The sequence below is a fragment of the Lithobates pipiens genome, unplaced genomic scaffold (genome assembly GCF_037356315.1).
Source record: "Lithobates pipiens isolate NorthernLeopardFrog02 unplaced genomic scaffold, aLitPip1_a1.2 Scaffold_37, whole genome shotgun sequence".
Taxonomy (NCBI): Eukaryota; Metazoa; Chordata; class Amphibia; order Anura; family Ranidae; genus Lithobates; species Lithobates pipiens.
Genome location: NW_027507825.1, coordinates 17,982,969 through 18,004,319, shown reverse-complemented (window position 1 = coordinate 18,004,319; position 21,351 = coordinate 17,982,969). Strand labels below are relative to the sequence as shown.

Sequence of the window (21,351 nt, the reverse complement as noted above, 5' to 3'; positions counted from 1 at the left end):
TGTTATGTATTGCAGTTATCTTGCAAACCTGGCCTGTTAGTGGGCCCTGGAGGACAGGGTTGAAGACCACTGCCCAAGAGGGTTAAGGCAGTGCTGGAAAATAATGGTGGCCACACAAAGTATTGACACTTTGGGCCCAAACTGGATATTTACACTTAGGGGTGTACTCAAGTTTGTTACCAGCGGTTTAGACATTAATGGCTGTGTGTTGAGTTATTTTGAGGGGACAGCAAATTTACACTGTTATACAAGCTGTACACTCACTACTTTACATTGTAGACAAGTGTCATTTCTTCAGTGTTGTCACATGAAAAGATATCACAACTTATTTACAAAAATGTGAGGGGTGTACTCACTTTTGTGAGATACTGTAGCTACAAAGTTTAAAGCAGGAGCACTGAAATGGCAGTGCCTCTGCTAACTTTCCGCCAGCCCTCTCTTGTAAGTTGTTCAGAGTCTTTTTTTTTTTTTTTTGGTCTTAGATGATTAATTACCCCACAATAGGTACCGTACACGCCAACAGTTTTATAAATTTTGCAGCAAGCCTTAATAAATTCTATTGAGGGGGTGCGACTCTTGTTCAGTTCTGGCTTTTTGTAGGGCAGGTTATCTTTGTGAAACAAAGGCTGGCACTGGCATAGGGGACATGCACCAATGCCAAGATTGGTTATCCTTTCTTTCAAATGATTTGCTCCTGTGACTCAGCTGACCAGGGCAAAAGCTATGCACTGCATCATAAGCATTTTCTTATGCCTGGCAGTACACCTGTACATTTTTCAGCCAAAAGTTAATGTACTTTGGGAATCCTGGGGATTTTTTTTGCAAAAACATGGTGAAGGCAAAACTAATTTGTAGCCCTCAGTAGCTAAAGCGGTCAGTGAGGGCTTGTTTTTAAAGTGCTTTTAAAGTGTTTTTACAGCTTAGTAAGAATTTATTACAAGTGTTTAGTGCACAGTGCTTTTTTTATATATTGTACAGTACATTGTAGACCATTATACTTTGTGCATTTAGAAGCTCATCTTTAAAACCATCTACTAAGTAGGGTAGAACCAGCAGCTAAGCATCAACAATTTACACAGTGCTTTACATACCATACATTTACATTAGCCCCTGCCCTCAAGGAGAATACAATCTAAGGTCCTTATTTTGCGTGCGCGCGCACACACACTCATGCCAAATTAAACTGTAGTATTTTAAATGATAGAGACAGAATATCAGCTGGAAAAACACAATACAAATTGAGTTGCCACTCGGTAAGTAAAAGAAGTATTTGATCCCCAAGCAAAACATGGTTTAGTACTTGGTGGAGAAACCCTTGTTGGCACAGCTCTCAGGAGAGATTTTGGTCCCTTCTTTACAGATCCTCTCTAAATCCTTAAGGACTTAAAGTTGAAGTTTTAGCTCCCTCCATATTTTTTTCTATAGGATTAAGGTCTGGAGACTGGCTAGGCCACTCTGATGTACTTCTTGAGCCGCTGCTTTTCTGCCTTGGTGGTATGTTTTGGGTCATTGTCATGCTGGAAGACCCATCTTCATTGTTCTAGCTGAGGGAAGAAGGTTCTCCGCCAAGATTTTACAATACATGGCCCCCGTCCATTGGCACCTCAATGTGGCAAAGTCGGCCTGTACCTTTTAGCAGAGAAACCGCCCCAAAGCATAATGTTTCCACCTCCATGCTTGACTGTAGGGATGGTGTTCTTAGGGTCATAGTTGTCATTTTTCTTCCTCCAAACATGGTGAGTCGTGGTAATGCCAAAGAGCTAAATTTTGTTCTCTGGTGACACTTTCTCCCAATCCTTCTCTGAATCATTTAGATGTTCAGTAAATTTCAAACAGGCTTGTACATATGCCTTCTTGAGGGGACTTCGCTGTGCTTTGGAGGAAGAAAATTGCTGACTATGACTATAAGAACACCATCCCTACAGTCAAGCACAGAAGTGGAAACATTAAGCAAAACATGACTTGATACTTGGTGGAGAAACCCTTGTTGGCAAGCAGAGTTAAGACTTTTTTTCTTGTTGGTTACCAGGTTTGGTCCCCTCTTTACAGATCTTATCTAAATCCTTAAGGTTTCTTGGCTGTCGCTTGGCAACTCAGATTTTCAGCTCCTTCCAAAATTTTTCGATAGGATTAAGGTCTGGGGTGGTTTCTCGGCTAAAGGTACAGGCTGACTTTGCCACATTCAAGGGCCAATGTAGTGTAAAATCTTTGATAAGAACCTTCTTGCCTCAGCCAGGACACTGCAAATAGGTCGTGGATGGGTCTTTCAGCATGACAATGACCCCAAACATACCGCCAAGGCAACAAAGAAGTGGCTCAAGAAGAAACACATTAAGGTCATGGAGTGGCCTAGTCAGTCTGCAGACCTTAATCCTATAGAAAATTTATGGAGGGAGCTAAAAGTTCGAGTTGCCAACCTTAAGGATTTAGAGAAGATCTGTAAAGAAGAGTGGACTAAAATCCCTTCTTAGCCCTTGTACACAGAGAGATTCCGACAAGCAAATCCGTCAGATTTTGTCCGAAACTGTTGCATACACACGGTCGGACAAAGTTGTCAGAAAATCCGACGTGATGGCGTTATTTCGTTACGACGGGACTACGTTCACGCTAGTAGCCAATAGCTTTGGTGTAGGAATTTGATCTGAGCATGCGTGGCACTTTGTCCGATCGGAATTCTCTACAACAAGTTGGAAAACTTGCTCCGTCGGATACTCTGACGGAAACAGTCCGATGGAGACCACACACAGTCGGAATATCCGACAAAACGGTCCGATCGGACACATTCCGTCTGAATCTCCAATCGTGTGTACAAGGGCTTAGATGTGTGCAAACCTGGTAAGACGTTTCTTGCTGTTGGTTACCAACAAGGGTTTCTCCACCAAGTATTAAGTCAGGTTTTGATTTGGGATCAAATACTTATTTTAATCACTAAACTGCAACTCCAATTTATAATATTTGTATCATGAGTTGTTTTTTTTTTCCTGTTTTTGGTTGATATTATGCCTCTATCATTGAAAATACACCTATGATAAAAAAATTATAGACCCTTCATTTCTGAGTGGTCAAACTTACAAAATCTGCAAGGGATTAAACAATTTTACACACTGTCTATTTTGTGGACCAGCATATCTCTACTGCTTTGATTGTTGGCTCAGATTAAACAAAATTTACACTGGTCAAGACAGGAACCTGGTAACTGCCAGTGCTGACTTGTTTTTGAAGTTGCATATTCCAAATCTATTATCTTTCCTTTCTTTTTCATAAATCATAGGACACAGAGTTGGGCTAATATTCATTACCTGCTGGGTTATACTTCATCTCCAGGTGAATGGACACAAGTATGACCAAAAAAAAAAAAATCCTATTTTCTTTTTCATAAATCATAGGACACAGAGTTGGGCTAATAATCATTACCTGCTGGGACGCCCCATATCAATAGCCTTGAGGGGAGGGAGACACCCTGCCAAACGATAGCCATCAGACCTTATACGGTAGCCCACAGTACACTGTGGCTGAAAGTTGAATCCTTAACTGCTCGAACATCCACTTGATAAACATTTTGTGAACTTATACACTGAAGACCAGGTAGCAGCCTTACAAATCTGAGCCACAAATACCTGATGGAGAAAAGCCCAGGAGGTTCCTACACCCCTGGTAGAATGAGCTCTCACCCTAAAGGAAGGAGCTCTATGTTTCAGATCATAAGGCCTGAATGACCAATTGACGGACTCAATTGGCAATGGAAGCTTTGTAAGCTGCCTGCCCCTTGGGTCCTTTTGGTAAAACAAAAAGTCTGATCCTTGGATCTCTGCAGATCTAGACAAATAAACCTCGACTTCCCAGACCACATCCAAAGAATGCAGTCATCTCTCTTCCGCCGAACGAGGCTGAGAGAAAAAAAAAAGGGCAAAATAATGTCCGGATTTAAAAAGAAAGGGCGACACCACTTTTGGAAAAAAAGGATGAAACAGGTTGTGGTGAAGGATCAAGTATGGTCTAGCCAAAGTGATGGCCATCAGGAAGGCTAGCTTGTGTGACGGCAAGTCTAATGGAATTGCCTTGATGGGCTCAAATGGTTGTTTCTGTAACACAGACAGCACCAAGTTTAAGTCCCAAGGACACATACAGTGGTGTGAAAAAGTGTTTGCCCCCTTCCTCATTTCCTGTTCCTTTGCATGTTTGTCACACTTAAGTGTTTCGGAACATCAAACCAATTTAAACAATAGTCAAGGACAACACAAGTAAACACAAAATGCAATTTGTAAATGAAGGTGTTTATTATTAAAGGTGAAAAAAAATCCAAACCATCATGGCCCTGTGTGAAAAAGGGATTGCCCCCCTTGTTAAAACATACTATAACTGTGGTTGTCCACACCTGAGTTCAATTTCTCTAGCCACACCCAGGCCTGATTATTGCCACACCTGTTCACAATCAAGGCATCACTTAAATAGGAGCTGCTTGACACAGTAAGGTCCACCATAAGATCCTTAAAAGCTACACATCATGCCGAGACCCAAAGAAATTCAGGAACAATTGAGAAAGAAAGTAATTGAGATCTATCAGTCTGGAAAGGGTTATAAAGCCATTTCCAAAGCTTTGGGAATCCAGCGAACCACAGTGAGAGCCATTATCCACAAATGGCGAAGACATGGAACAGTGGTGAACCTTCCCAGGAGTGGCCGGCCGTCCAAAATTACCTCAAGAGCGCAGCGACGACTCATCCAAGAGGTCACAAAAGACCCCACAACAACGTCCAAGGAACTGCAGGCCTCACTTGCCTCAGTTAAGGTCAGCGTTCATGCCTCCACCATCAGGAAAAGACTGGGCAAAAATGGCCTGCATGGCAGAGTTCCAAGGAGAAAACAACTGCTGAGCAAAAAGAACATCAAAGCTCGTCTCAATTTCTCCACAACACATCTTGATGATCCCCAAGACTTTTGGGACAACATTCTGTGGACCGATGAGACAAAAGTGGAACTCTTTGGAAGGTGTGTGTCCAAGTATATCTGGCGTAGAAGGAACACTGCATTTCATAAAAAGAACATTATACCAACAGTAAAATATGGTGGTGGTAGTGTGATGGTCTGGGGCTGTTTTGCTGCTTCAGGACCTGGAAGACTTGCCGTGATAAAAGGAACTATGAATTCTGCTGTCTACCAAGAGATCCTGAAGGAGAATGTCCGACCATCTGTTCGTGTACTCAAGCTGAAACGAACTTGGGTTCTGCAGCAGGACAATGATCCTAAACACACCAGCAAGTCCACCACCGAATGGCTGAAGAAAAACAAAATGAAGACTTTGGAGTGGCCTAGCCAAAGTCCTGACCTGAATCCTATTGAGATGTTGTGGTATGACCTTAAAAAGGCCGTTCATGCTCGAAAACCCTCTAATGTAACTGAATTAGGACAATTCTGCAAAGATGAGTGGGCCAAAATTCCTCCAGGACGCTGTAAAAGCCTCATTGCACGTTATCGCAAACGCTTGGTTGCAGTTGTTGCTGCTAAGGGTGGCCCAACCAGTTATTAGGTTTAGGGGGCAATCACTTTTTCACACAGGGCCATGATGGTTTGGATTTTTTTTCACCTTTAATAATAAACACCTTCATTTACAAATTGCATTTTGTGTTTACTTGTGTTGTCCTTGACTATTGTTTAAATTGGTTTGATGTTCCGAAACACTTAAGTGTGACAAACATGCAAAGGAACAGGAAATGAGGAAGGGGGCAAACACTTTTTCACACCACTGTAGGTGACCTAATGGGGAGAAGCAAAAGTTGCTTCCTGTATAAAGGTTTGGATCAGTGAATGGGTGGCTAAAGTACTTTGGAAGAGTACCGATAGGGCCGAAACTTGACCTCTGTACGCAAAGCCAATTTGATTTCCACAGCTGACTGTAGAAAATAGAATTCCCAATCATGTATTTCCAAGGATGCCATTTGTTGGCTTCACACCAAGCAATATAAAAGTCTTCCAGACCTTATGATCTTCCTAGTGACGGCTTTTCTAGCATTCGCTAGGGTAGACACCACTGGTCCCGAGATGCCATGGTCTTTTAACACCCTGGCTTTAATTAGCCATGCTGTCAAATTTAGGGACTGCAAATTGCGGTGGAATATAGGACCCTCTTTTTGAGGATTCAGCGCTTGCTACAAAAACTGAAGTACTTCCTGTATGGGAGGGGTTATATAAGGGATCACTTCCTGTCTAAAGACCTTTCGTCTACCAGTGTCCATTCACCTGGAGATTAAGTATAACCCAGCAGGTCAATGAGAAGGATTGTACAGGCGCGTGCATATCTGGAGTCCACTACCATATTTCGGTCACCCTGTTACAAAAGCCCATAGAGGTTAAAAACCTACAACGCTCTTGCTCATTAAGTTCTAAAATTATTAACTGCTTGCTAATGCTAAAACATTGACTTGCTATGATGTTGCTTTTTTTGTGTAGATGTCTTGTTGCTTGTTTCGTGTCTAATGTATAAATGTTTATCTTAACAGTTATTTCTAATTTAGTCAACTTCCACATTTGTCTTCATGCTATTTAAAATGAAATTGCTTCCCGCTCATAATTCATTGGCCATTTTGAAACCTGTATAGGCGATGTGCTGTATACCCAAGCCAAAAATAGCTCTAATATAAGAATAAAGGACGGCACTTACGTCTGCATTCACACCTGAGCGTTTTCAGCTCATAAAACGCTAGGAAAAAAAAAACGGTCAGCAAGCACAACCCCGTTAATTTAAATGGCCCCTGTTCACATCTGAGCTTTTTGGAGCCTGATGCTCAAAAAAGTACATGAGCTTCTTTTTGGGCAGATTACAGGGGTTTTTCTGCTTTTTACATTGGTGACCTTTTTGACCTGTGCAAAATCCCTGTAAAAATGCGCAACTTACTGCCTGAAAACAAAACGCTCAGGTGTGAATGCAGCCTTAAAGGTTCCCAGGGCTGCACAGAAAAAGATATTAACATGTTGTGAAAACTTTAGCCTAAGCTAGTAGATAATGCGGCCTTTACCCAGCTCAGGGATTCCAGTAACGTATATATTTTCTTCTCCCTGCTTATACAACTTTGTTAAATAACGTTGGTCTTGGTAATCTGCTAAACATTTACAAAACTTTCTAATCTGACAAGTGGCCCTTTACCTATAATATAATGTTGAAGTAGAAAAGATGTAGCTGGATAGCCGCACTCCGAATTATTCAACTTTATTTCAAAAATATAATTAAAATCATAGCATCTAGGCTGGTTAACAGACTAACTGCACAGCCGCTGACATGTTTCACACCGAACACGGTGCAGTTAGTCTGTTAACCAGCCTAGATGCTATGATTTTAATTATATTTTTAAAATAAAGTTGAATAATTCAGAGTGCGGCTATCCAGCTACATCTTTTCTACTTCAGTTCCTGTTGCAAACAGAGCCAGCACCCTGAGGCATTGTGGAGACAGCTGTTTTGGGAGAAGTCATTACCTTAGAGCGGTAATTCTGTGTATAATATAATGTTACAATATTAATGGAGCTAGAGAGTTTACCACACCCTGTGACTTTTTGTTGCTTATTTGGAAGTTGACGGGACTTCATATTTTTGGGTATTAAATCCAACCTAATTGACTTCCCGCAAAATAAACCTTGATTTGATGCATGTTGGCGGGTGCAGGTTTCTTCTATTCATGTGTAGAAGTAAATAATTCTTTATACATGCATGGGGAATGTCAAGAATGGTGTGCACCTGAATGGGTGCAGGGACACAGCAGTGTGCCTTTTTGCCCCATGTATTTTTAAGTGTTGAACATCTGACCCCCATAAAGGTGAACAGAGGTTCTCTTGCACCTGCCAGATATTTCAGGGATTAATGTACCACGAGTTAAGGTGAACTTGTCGTCATGAAATGAGGAACCTGGCTGTACTGACTTGTTTCTTATAACTAGTATTCATTTTGGCTACCCTACTTAGTGAGTTACTCACCCGTGCCAAGTATGCAGGTCGGAAGTTTCCACTTCACTGGCATACTTTTCCAGAGGCAGAAGCTCACGAAGTCGGAATAGGCTTAGGCATGTTTGGAGCTTTGTATGAACCCTGATTCAACTATCCTATCAGGAAGCTGTCAAAGTGCCCTGCCAATCACAAGTAGCCAAGGTATGCCCTGCTCTGCAGCCATAAAAGCCTTGGCCTCTTATGATTGATGGGGTGCTGGCACAACTTCCTGGTGGAATAGCTCAGTCTGCTTCAAACTAGGATCTGAACCCAACTGAGCTCATCTCTATAGGCAAGGATGAGAGACATGGGCCTTGGAGACTGTTTTAAAAAAATAAATAAAAATAAAATTAATAAACCAGTTGGAACAGTCAGCTCCTCGTTTTCTGACCTGCCAAGTTCCCTTTACACTAAACGGGGATCAACCCTATCTACATGAAGCCCAAAGTAGATAATTGTAAGTGTAAACCCGGTCTATTGTTTCGTATGTGTGGCATCCTGCCCTACTGTGTACACTGTTTTTCTTAAGTAACTTTTTTTTTTTTGTGAATAAGGCTCTTGCGTGGAGATTCTACCAGTAACAGTACTTCTTTTTTTGGGGTGGCAACACCAAGGCAAGCCATGGATTTTGCAAATTTATTTTCTGCAGCCACAAGTTGCAGGAGAGAAAATCACTTTGTTCCCCCATCAACAGAGTCGGTATTGATGGGGGATTCCTCCCGCAGCACAATTGTGTTCTGCCAGTGGGGAGCCTTCCCTGCTGGCAGAGCACAATGACCACTGCTAGCGGCTATAGCCCCTGGAAGGAAAATCGCATGCAAAAAACCTGATAGGCTGGTTGTACTGAAGTCTAAAGATGGATCGACTTCAGTACAAGCAGTCTGCCCCATAGATGGATCATATCTCAGCCGGTTTAGCAGGGATAATCCATCTATGGTCGGCTTCAGCTGCTACCTTGTAATTTGCTTCCACGTTGTAGGCGTGCTATGTACATTCCTTCAGTTGGTTGCCAATCAGGTCTGCAGGAGGCATGCAGAGATGAGCACCACAAAGGCCACATGACCTGAGTGTACATGGCAAGCAGACCTCATTTACAAGGCAGCTAAGCACAGTCTGGTCCAAACAGAAGTTCTGTTACTGGTAGGATCTCTAGGTGACAGATGTTGCACCAGATTTACAGACAGTTTGCTCAAGAAAACTGTAAACAGTGACTCATGATGCTAACCATACCAAAAAATAGATTTTACGTTGACTTGACTTTGCATGCCTGGCGCACTTCTATCACCAGACATCAGCTGCCCTCCCTGCATGTACAACATAGCTCATCCCCCGCTGCTGAAAGTATTGCATGTGTCATGTTTGTAAGTTGCAACCGTGTCAAACCAGGGTGAAAAGTACCAATTGCATTTCTCCCTTCAGGCCTTGCTTCCGGAGCAACGAGCATTGCACGCTGACTCTTACAGACGGATTGGCCGCCTCTGAAAAAAAAAAAAAAAAGTGGCTTCTAACAAGCACCTAACGCTAACCTACCTAACACACTACTGGCATAAGCTGAGAAAACTTGAGAGCTGGAAGCCCAGCTGGCTTGGCTGTACCTTCTCTGTAACCTTTGCAGTATTAAAGTTTAATGTTTTTTTTTTTTTTGTTTTTGTTTTTTTTTCTGGTCACATGGGGTGGCCATTTTGTGATCTGGTTCATGAAAACTGAGGAACTAATAAGGGCTTCAGCTGCACCGTTTGTGTAATAAACCTAAAGCTAGAGGATGGGAAATGTAAGCACTGCCTTTTTGTTTTTGGTCTGAAGCTTTGTATTAAAATATGTAAAAAGCTGATAAATATTGCAAATGTGAAAAAAAAACGTCACTAGTTTGTTCCTTAACCTATTAATTTAATCACATTACAAGGTTACAAGGGGTTAACATATATATGTGTGTCAACATTACCAATATATTTGCATTTAAGGGGGAAAAAAAAAAAAACGACTTTCCAGGTGTAGGAAATGCTACTCTCAATCATGTAAAGTGGAAATAAACCCTCTTAGACCCTTTCACACTGCGCCAGCGGTAAAACTCAGCTATTTTTAGTGGCGTTTTACTGTCGGATTTGTGGTGCATTTCGGATGCTAGCAGGGCACTTTTAAAGTGGAAGTAAACTCCCCCATCGTTTTCAGCCAAGGAAGCTGCCATCTTTGCCTCAGTTTAATCTTCAACTGCTATGGTGCTGCACATGTGATTCGTTATGACACCAGCCATTGGATGGTTTGATAGTTTGGCTGAGAGCACAGCCAATGTGCAGTTAGCATTCCCGGTATGCCTTTTTTAAATTTTTTTTAACTGTTTAAATCGATGGGTTTACTTCCACTTTAACCCCACGCTAGCGTCCGAGAAAGGGTTAAAACCACAATAGCGGCGTTTTGCCTGCGGTATTACAGCGCTGCCCCATTAAATTTCAACGGGGAGCAGCGGCGGGGGAGCGGTAAACACACCGCTCCTTCACCACTCCAAAGAAGCTACTGGCAAGACTTTGCCTGACGTCCTGCCAGCATACCGCTCCGGTGTCAAAGCCCTTGGGGCTTTCACACTGGAGACAATGGTGCAAGCTGTTTGGGGGGGGGGGGGGATTGCAGGCACTATTTTTAATGCTATAGCACCTGCAAAACGCCCTCGTGTGAAAGGGGTCTTATTCTTTTCAGCCAAGGAAGAGTTCATCTTAGTTTGATATGCAACTGCCATAGAGCAGCACATGTGATTAGCTATGACACCAGCCATTGGATGGTTTGACAGTTTGGTTAAGTGCACAAGCAAATGCCAGGAATGTAACTTTTCTTTGAAACCGTTAAATCAGGAGTCTCAAATTCGCAGCCCTCCAGCTGTTGCAAAACTACAAGTCCCATCATGCCTCTGCCTGTGGGAGTCAGGCTTGTAACTGTCAGCCTTGCAATGCCTTATGGGACTTGTAGTTTTGCAACAGCTGGGGGGCCACCAGTTTGAGACCCCTGCGTCAAATCTATGGGTTTATTTCCACTTTATACCTAGGCAAGTATTCCATAATCTGACTCAGAGGGAATGTGGGTGTTTCCCCATCATTAGAGGCTGAACACAAATTGAGATTTACATTTAGCCAGTCTCGTGCATGTGGCCCTAAGTGAGTTTAAATGCAAGATTTTCATGTTTGAAGAACTAACTTCTCCAAACAAAGTGCCTGTTGCTACAATAGGCTATGCAGAGGGACAGTTGGGTGTAATAGGCAAAGATGTAATTCGGAAGTGCTCATGTAATGGCAGATCCGGGGGGGGGAAGAGGGGAGAACACAACAGATGGAGGGTCTAATGGGAGGTTAGTCATAAACCTCTCGCTAAAATCTTCAGTTCAACATAGTCATTTTGTAGTGTTTAGGATGTTTTATGGAGCGGTGGTGGCATGCAATTATCTGGCCGATAAGAGTAATGGTTGCAAGTGCTCTAAATTAAATTTATTTTCCCCTCTTGCTATTCTTGTCTGCAATAATTAGCGCTTGCTAAATGGGCTCCTTATCACCCCTTAGGGAAGGCTCTATACTACCCAATCCCAACCCTGGGACATCAAATTGTTCTCGCAACCTACTTTGCTACAGCGGAGTGGTCTTGTTGTCATTCATCATGCATGCACTGCAATCTGTGCAGGACCACAGCCATATCCTCAAGATTGGAACGTGGCCTCTGCTCTCCAGCTGTGCAATGGAGGCGGGCACTTAGCAGGTACCACACCGCTGCCAAAGGCCAATGACTAAAAGGTGAGGGTTACTGTGCACTAGCCTATCCCATTGCAAAGAGGAGCAACTGGACAATGAAGGAGCAAATAGCACACAGATTTGGGTCTATCTGTACTCTCCCCTCCTGTAAGTATGTTCACCATAAGAATGGGCGAGGCTTAAATATCCCATTTTGTCTAGAGCAGTCTCTCAAACTTTTTACTATAGCGGTACCCTTGACAAAATAACCAGGTCTCATGGAACCACTGCTAATGGTTACATTTAGCTGCACATCACTACAATCAGTTGTAAATGTAATAAGACGGTGGCCTACTTGGCGCCGTTTGATAATGATCATCAGCAATGGACTAAAATAGTAAAGAAAAGTACACTTTACCTTCATGGTTACTGAAGCGTTGCTTTACTTGGTCTACAAGGAAGCTCTTCTCCCAGTGACCCAACACCTAACCGTAGCATTGGAGTCTGTGGTTACTTACCTAAGGAAAGGCTCTACTGCTGAATGACATTGGGGCTGCGAAACGCATTGACACCACAAGGCAGGAAATTAATTCACCACTTCTCATTGTTCTGGGAACCCCCCTAGAAAACTCAGGAGGAACACCCGGTTGAGAAAGCTGCACTAAAATCTTCATAACTGGGGACAAAAAAAAAACGCAAGGGCAGTGCTTACCTTTCCCTTTGGAAGCATATTTTTTAACTACAAAACGGGTGCACTTTAACTGTTACCTTTTTATGGGCTAAAACCTATATATTTGCTGCAATTATGTTACAAGTTCTTAGTGTGTGTAGAGATTGTTATAATTAATGACTTAAGCTCACAAAATTGCCACCCCACTATGTGTCGGTGACATGGACACTTTACGTACATTGTAATTACTGATGTAGAAATACTTTGTGTAAAATACCTTATTTAAAAGAATCAGATTTTTGTTTCTAATTTTATGTATTTATACTATTTATTAGATATTCCCTTCCACCTGAAGTATATTTTTGTTTTCTTTTGTAATATTGTAACCTTTTTCCACGAGAAGACATTTTATACAAGGCACATGGAGATTAATGGGCCTATTTTTATGGGATTTTGTCTAAGTTTGTAATATATGGGGTTTTTTTTTTTTTTTTTTTTTTTTTTTGGGGGGGAGGAAAAAAAAAAAAGAAAAAAGGCAAAATGTTTTGATGCTATTGGAAAATAAAATTCTTTTAACTATTTTCTGGTGTTTTCTTATTAAATTGGGAATGCAAATCAGAGTAACTGAGAAATCCAATTAAAACGTGTCTCTTAGCTGATCTGAATAAATGGGATGTCTCGATTTGCAGGAAACCTTAAACCCTCCTATTTTATGAATATTTAGTTAATGCTTTGGAAATAAAAAGGTACATTTAGTTACAATTTTCCCTATTATGATACTTATGGGACTCCTTTATAGTAAACTGAAATTTGATTTGCTCTCCTAAGTTCCTCTATTGCTGCCTTATTAAATAGGCTGGCATGTAACTTAATGTGTGGGAATGTTTTAACCACTTTGCATCCAGGCCAATTCTGACATTTCTCTCCTACATGTAAAATTCATAATTTTATTGCTAGAAAATTACATAGAACCCCCAAACAATATATATATATTTTTAGCAAAGACCCTAGAGAATACAATGGTGGTCGTTGCAACTTTTTATCTCGCACATCTCTTTTTTCGAACACGTATTTTTCAGAAAAAAAAAAAAAAACAGTTTTATGCTTTAAAAAACCCCCCCAAAAAAACAGTAAAGTTAGCCCAATTTTTTTGCATAATGTGATAGATGAAGATACGCCGAGTAAATAGATACCCAACATGTCACGCTTCAAAATTGCAAACGCTCGTGGAATGGCGCCAAACTTTGGTATTTAAAAATCCCCATAGGTGACGCTTTACATTTTTTTTACTGGTTACAAGTTTTGAGCTACAGAAGAGGTCTAGGGCTAGAATTATTGCTCTCGCTCTAACGTTCGCGCCAATACCTCACATGTGTGGTTTGAACACAGTTTACATATGTGGGTGGGACTTGCGTATGCGTTCGCTTCTGCGTACAAGCTCACGGGGACAGGGGCGCTTTAATTTTTATTTTTTTATTGTTAATTTTACTTTTTTAGTTTGACACTTAGGAATAAAAGTCATACATTTTTTTTTTTATTACAAGGAATGTAAACATCCCTTGTAATAGGAATATGGCATGACAGGTCCTCTTTACAGTGAGATATGGGGGGTCAATAAGACCCCATATCTCACCTCTAGGCTGGGAAGCCCAAAAAAATAAATCACGGCTTCCCAGCCAAGGTGGCGCCGTTATTTTGAATGTAGAGGCCGGGAGTGACGTCACAACATTGCGCCCGGCCTCCGAACGATCCTAGAGACTCCGGGGACCATCTGGTCTGCCGGAAATTTCTATGATACAATCCGGGGGGCCGGCGGATCCTGTGACGGACTCACCGATGGAAGCGGTGAGTTGGTAGAAGCACTGAAGGGCGGCGGGAGGGGAGACGTCCCCTCCCGCCGCCCGTAAGAATGATCAAGCGGCATAACAGCCGCTATGATCATTCTTATGGTGCAGGGAATCGCCGGCTGAAAATGCCGATATCTGAATGATGTCTGTAGCCTCAGGCATCATTCAGATATAACACCACAAAGCCCACAAGGGGAAAGATTAGAATTTTTATAGTGTTTGCTTTTTTTCTTTTTTTCTACTTTCCCTGCCTTCTTTGTGTCAGCAAGTGACGTGAAATTCTCCCCAATGTGTAAAAAAATAAACAGGTAAAAGGTTTTTACCTCCTCTCCAGTCTATTAGAACCAAGAAATATGGCTACAGTTATGCTGCTTTGTGTGGCAGTTCATTAAAGCTTGTTTCTTAAAATTAAATATTTAAAACCATTTTTATTTAAAATATTTAAATAAATATTGAATAATAAATGTAATAATAAATAATACATTTAATAAATGTAATATTTAAAATATTTAAAAAGCAGACATGCACTGATAATAAAAGACAAAATTGGACCAATATAAGCTAGTACAACCATTAAGCACATTATGGCAGATTTAGCTACCAAAGCAGACCCATCCAGCGCTGATACATTAGCGCTTCCGTGTCTTTCCCGCAGGCTTAAAAAAATAAAATAAAAGCTGTATGGCTAGCCTAAATGGTCTGGATTAGTATGAGGATGGAACTGGCATCAGCTACAAAATAGGGAAAAATTGAGTTTGAAAGGGTGGGGCAGTGCCAGGAGAAGTATTAACATTTGTCTGATGTTCCTCTTGCTGTACATCAAAGTGAACCTGGCCGTAGACCGGTGTTTCCCAACTCCAGTCCTCAAGGCACCCCCAAAAGGTCATGTTTTCAGGCTCTCCATTATTTTGCACAGGTGATTTGATCAGTTTCACTACCTTTTTAGTAATTTCCACAGCCAATTCATCTAAGGGAAATCCTGAAAAAAAAAAATGACCTGTTAGGGCGTCTTGAGGACTGGAGTTGAGAAACGCTGCCATTGCTGGCCATTAAGAAAAATACTTGTCTAGCTGCCAGGCATATCCTCCGGTTTTGATACTTTGAGGCACTGACCTTGGACCAAAGTATGAAGTCTACATCAGGTAAGGGACTCAATATACTAAAACTGTGGTTTTAGCCAGGCAACAAGCATTTTCAGAAGGCAAGGCGGCAATGACAGCTTCTGTATGTTTTGTGATTGTTACTTTCAGTGTAATTAAAGAATTGGTTACCGTATTTATCAGCGTATAACACGCACTTTTTTTCCCGTTAAAATCAGGGGAAAATCATGGGTGTGTGTTATACGCCGATCCCCCCGCCGATCTGCGCTGTCTGTGGAGTGCCGCCAACATTTACTGAGCCGAGTGTACTGTGTACTCGGCTCCACTCTGTCACGCCCAGTCCCGCCTCCTAGCCTTTACGTCCCGCCATTGGCCCGGTGTTGTGTCCATCACAAGAGCCAGGACAAGGGACGGGACAGGGGCATTACTGCGAGCAGAGCCGAGTACCCTCGGCTCGGTCTATGTCGGCGGTGTGAGGAGCCGAAGATCGCGGCGGTGGTAAATTTAAAATTAAACCATGCTGCAATTTTGGGGAAGGCTGCAGGGGGACAGTGGAAGGCTACATTGATGGGCATTTAAAATGTAAGGTTTTTTTCCTTAAACTTGCCTCCTAAACTTGGGGTGCGTGTTATACACCGATAAATACGGTATATGGAATGTACTATTTAAAATGCCTTTATTATATATTAACAGTGTACTTAACTGACAACTGCCAACACTAAACTTTACCATTGTCTTTTTCTCCATCTTGGGGACCCCAAAGGTCTCCTGTCTGACCATATAGTTCACCAAATTTGATCTAGGTGAAAACAAGTGCTCACATCCACAAATATTTCATAGTAACCAATCAGCTTCCAGGTTTTATTGTCAAAGCTTCATTGAACAAGCTGAAGTTAGAAGCTTATGCACCAGTTTTAGTAAAACTCGCCAGCTTGTCATATAGTCCCATTGACAAAAGTGCAGGAAGCGGCGGGATAATCTTTCTTCAGCCTAAATTGCCAGAAATGTTAAAACTAGCTATACTTTACTTCTGCAAAATGGGTCTCCATGGATCCAAGGTCCGCAATGTAAAAGTAGCCCCTTCTCTCTGTCAGACCTGAGCCTACCCTTCCGCAAGCACCCAGCTTGATTCTCATCATTCAGCTGTCAAAATGCCAAAATCTCTACTTCCCACCAGTGTCCCGTCAAATGACGGCTAAAAAGGACAGGGCAGAGCAAAGGGGCTTCAACCCCCAACTATACCTTCAAAAATAAAATAAAACGTAACCATTAAAAAGGAAGTAAACCCTGATGAGTTTACTTTCTCTTTGATTCCCTGCAAAGGTAAAGCATAATGGACTACTATGCATCGCATCGCATCGCAGTCCATTATGTGTCACTTACCGGACACAGGAGCCAGCGAAGTCACCTCTGTCCCCTGTAGTTCCGAGCGTCCATCTTCTTGGTGGGTCTCGCTGCTCCGGCGCTGTGATTCGCCAGAGCAGCGATGACGTCACTCCCGCGAATGCGCACGGGAGCCGACACTCGCGGCATATCGTCGCGATCTGCGGCTTGCCGCATGCGCCGTAGACAGCGGTGGCTGTCTTCAGGTAAATATCTTCTAAACTGTACAGGTTTAGAAGATATTTCTTGGACCTACAGGTAAGCCTTAATCTAGGCTTACCCGTAGGTCAAAGTGGTTTGTAAGGGTTTACAACCACTTTAAAGCCCAACTGGACTGTTAGTTTAATTAGCCAAATACATTGCAGGTGCATTAAAACAAAGCGTGCAGCCACAGCCCAAGTAGAAAAGCCTGTCTCCTGCCATCATGCTGCAGAGAAGGATCTTTGCTGTATGTGTGTGTAAGAAGTGGTGTCTCGAGGTATTCCACCCCCTCGCCCGGCCCTAGGTAAATCTGACTCTGCAGGGGAGGTCGACAGAGAGCTCATTGCTTCGATGCAGATACAAGGGGTCCTTTTCTGCAGAATGCTGCTGGACACGATTTGGACACCAAACAAGTAACTTTGCAAGCTTAGTTTTTGGAACCACGAGGTCATGGTTTAGTTTTTATTGAAGTTAATTTGACTTTTCACAAAGAAAAAGACCAAAGCCTAATAGAAAGCTGGGTCTAGGATCCAAGGTGCTGCACGGGTATCTACAGGTGCATCTCAAAAAAAATAAAAAATAAATATAATATCAAAAAGTAAAACGCATTTTATATAGATGCGTTACACACATAGTGATATTTTTATTTTTTGTTATCCTGAGGATTGTAGCTTACAGCTAGTGAAAACCCAAAACTTAAGTATCTCTGAAAAGTAGAATATTACATAAGACCAATAATAAAAAGGATTTTTAATACAGAAATGTTGACTTACTGAAATCAGTTTACTGAATCAGATCAGGCAGCTATTGTGATTGGTTGCCAGAGGTTACAGTGCATCATTACCGCTCACTGACTAGTTGCTAGAAGTTACAGCACATGATTTCTGCTTGTTAGTTGGTTGCTAGAGATTAATGTGTATATGACCTCAGGGAGGCATGATATACGTATCAATGCCACCGGCCGCCCCTATTTACATATGAATGCCGGTAATTTACAGGTGAGTCATCTGTACACAACAATAGGGCAGAGCTGGGCAGCATTAGTAGCAGCACTTCACATTGAGAAATTGGGACACAACACAGGACTAAAACCTCAAGGGATGAGGGAATTTAAACCAGGATAGTTGGCAAGTATGATGCAGCTGCTTTGGGCCCCACAACAATGACAGGGCCCAGGGCAGCTGCCCCCTTTTGCCCTGCCTTAAAACGGCCCTGAGCCCAGGTTGCTTTGATAGCAGCCTTCAGCTCATCTGCATTGTTGAGTCTGCTGTCTCTAGTCTTCCTCTTGACAATACCCCACAGATTCTCTATGGGGTTTAGGTCAAGCATGTTTCCTTGCCAATCAAGCACAGTGATACCATGATCATTAAACCAGGTACTGGTATTTTTTGGCAGTGTGGGCAGGTGCCAAGTCCTGCTCGCAAAGGAAATCTGAATCTCCATAAAGCTGGTCAGCAGAGGGAAGCATGAAGTGCTCTAGAATTTCCTGGTAGAGGGCTGCGCTGACTTTGGGCTTTTATTAAAACACAGAGGACCAACACCAGCAGATGCCATGGCTTCCAAAATCATCACCGACTGTGGAAACTTCACACTGGACCTCATGCAACTTGGATTGTGTGCCTCTCCAGGCACTGGGACCTCAGTTTTAAAATTAAATGCAATATTTTCCACAGTCCGTGGTGATGCAGTAATTCATACAAAAAAGAGCTCCCTGACCAAGTATTTGTAGCGTGCATCCTATACTGCAGTGGTCACCAACCCTGTCCTCAGGGCCCACTAACAGGCCAGGTTTGCAAGATAACAAATACACCACAGGTGATATTATTATTATTCACGATTTATATGGCGCCAATAGTTTAGGCAGCGCTTTAAAATGTATAGGGAGAACAGTACAATACAGAAGGTACAGGAGGGCCCGGCTCGTAGAGCTTACATTCTAAAGGGAGGGGGGTGGTGGTACAAAAGGTAATAGCTGCAGAGGATGATTTGATGGGGGGTGTCTCGGGGACAGTTAGGTGGGTGTGGGATAGGCTTCCCTGAATAAATTAGTTTTCAGGGAACTCCTAAAAGGTGGACAGGATAGGGGCTGATCGGACAGACTGGGGCAGGGAGTTCCAGAGGATGGCAGAGGCTCTGGAGAAGTCTTGAAGGCGAGCATGAGAGGAGGTAACAAGGGGTGATATCATTTGCTGCCCAGTGATTGCAGTATTCTAGTCTGCATCTCCCCAAGGTAATACATAAAATCTGGCCTGTTAGTGGGCCCTGAGGACAGGGTTGGTAAACACTGCTATACTGGATATTCTTTTCAGTAAGCCAACATTTTCTGTATTTAAAATACTTTATTTTTATTATGGGTCTCATGTAATATTAAAATTTTCTGAGATACCAAATGTAGACTTAGGCACAGAAACTGCCATCCTCAGCCAGGTTTATTTATCTGAAAAGTCATGGAAACAAGCATGCTTTAAGTGAAGTCGAAAGGGAGGGGGGAGGGGAAAGCATGAACTTTGATCATGCATGCTTGTTCCAGTCAGTAACTCATCGGATATTAAAATCAGGATGACAGCAGTCCAGAGCCTGCATTGGACTGCTATGATGCACCACATCAAAAACACACAGGTGAGAAGGGACCAATGAGAGGCAGGGGTCTCAAACTGGTGGCCCTCCAGCTGTTGCAAAACTACAAGTCCCATGAGGCATTGCAAGGCTGCCAGTTACAGACATGACTCCAACAGGCAGAGGAATGATGGGACTTGTAGTTCCGCAACAGCTGGAGGGCCGCCAGTTTGAGACCCCCTGGGCTAGACACTAGGAGAGATTATACGAAACATTCACCTTTTTAATGATTGATCCCCAATCATTCTGAGTCTGTTAGAAATGTTTTCATGCGTCTAATAAGAAAGCCTACAGTGATACACATGTTTTTTTTCAGTAATCACAAAGAAATAAAACCTGTATAAATCTATATCGACACACAAAAAAAAACACAGATACAGTGGCAAATACAGATCAATATATAAGTAGAGGTTCAGGGAAAAAAAACAAAAAACAAATAAAAAAAAAAAACACTTATCAATGCAATCAGAGGGTAGGCAATGTCAAACACTGCAAAAAGTTACATTTGACCCGCTCTGTGCGCAATTCAAGCGCATCTCGATAAACCCTTTTGCAACCAATGAAAACACAAAGCAGTTCCCCCCCCCCAAGGGAGATTTTTTTTTTTTTTTTTTTAATAGGTGCATTTGACCAGCAGTCAAAGCATTGCAGGTATGATATGTGTAGAGCCCCTTCCCAGAGGCGTACCTATGGCAAGCACTGAGACTGCACCCCTGTCAAAACATTTGAAACCCATCTTTCAGATAACCTTAACAAGAAAAAACAGCCACCAAAACTACAAGTCAAGCACTTTAGTCATACAATTAACAAATTATGGATTAGCACTGATGGCCTGCACTGATAAGGCAGCACTAACACTGAAATGTGGCGTGGCACTGATGATTTGCACTGATATAGGTGGCACTGTTTAGCCCTGTTTGGGGGGGGGGGCTTTGGTGACATATCAGGGTTCTAAACAGACCCTTAATATCTCACATTTGAGACAGAGAAAAGGACTGAGGACAACTATTCCCCAGTCCCTTTCTCTGCAGCCTCAGCTGCACTTGGCAGTGAATAAATAGGAAGTGCTCTGTGCTGAGCAGCTCATCATTCATTCACAAACGGAATCATAGCAATCCCCCACCTTTCCCCCCACGGGGGAAAGCCATTTCCCCCCCTCTAGAGGGAAGCCATCAGTGCTGCAGGGAGCCATCGCAGAATGAAACAAGACAGGTGGCAGCCCTGTCTCCCTCCGCACCCAGTACGGCCAAATTCTACCTGGGGCCCGGGAACTGGGTGCAGTGCTACTCCTGCAGTACCCTGTTTCCCCGAAAAAAAGACCTAGCGTGATTGTCGGTGATGGTTGCAACATAAGCCCTACCCCCCAAATAAGCCCTAGTTAAAGTCCTTGTAGGTCTTATTTTCAGGGTAGAGCTTATTTGGGGGGTAGGGTTTATATTGCAGTCATCACCGGCAATCAAGCTAGGCCTTATTTTCGGGGAAACGGGGTATTCACGTGAGCCAGGGACCAGTGGTGTCCCTTCCTCTTGAGAACCGAGCTGGGCAACAGACCGCGTGGTGTGGGACACTATCAATTTGAAGGGCAGGCAGAGTGATCTACCGCACGGACCCTCGCGACAATTAAATTAAAGCCCTAGCCTGACTCAGCGTATTGATATAGAAGGAGCCGGGCTTTTAATTTAATTGTCGCAAGCCGCAGTGGATCACTCCGCCTGCACCAGAAAGTAGTGGAATAATCCCCATTTCTGCCCATTATTAACCCTGAGTTGCGGACACCAATGCTCCCAGTGTCAGTTTCATTTAATTGGGTGGGGGGGGGGGTGTTATGGCCACCTCTGGAGTGCCCCCCTTCTT

At 42.7% G+C, this 21,351-nt stretch overlaps 1 protein-coding gene across 3 annotated transcripts in view; it reads left to right on the top strand.

The window, feature by feature from the left end:
* The window catches only part of NIN (ninein), a 230,668-nt gene that overhangs the window by 200,226 nt on the left and 9,091 nt on the right, over positions 1 to 21,351 (top strand). Inside the window, exon 29 of one of the 3 annotated variants that reach the window (XM_077466783.1) lies at positions 9,393 to 9,871. The exons of the other annotated variants lie outside the window; for them this stretch is intronic. Within the exon in view, the coding sequence (XP_077322909.1) occupies positions 9,393 to 9,455 (63 nt within the window). The 3' untranslated portion in view covers positions 9,456 to 9,871. Of the gene's footprint in view, positions 1 to 9,392; positions 9,872 to 21,351 lie in introns of those variants that run through there. 3 annotated transcript variants of the gene reach the window in all.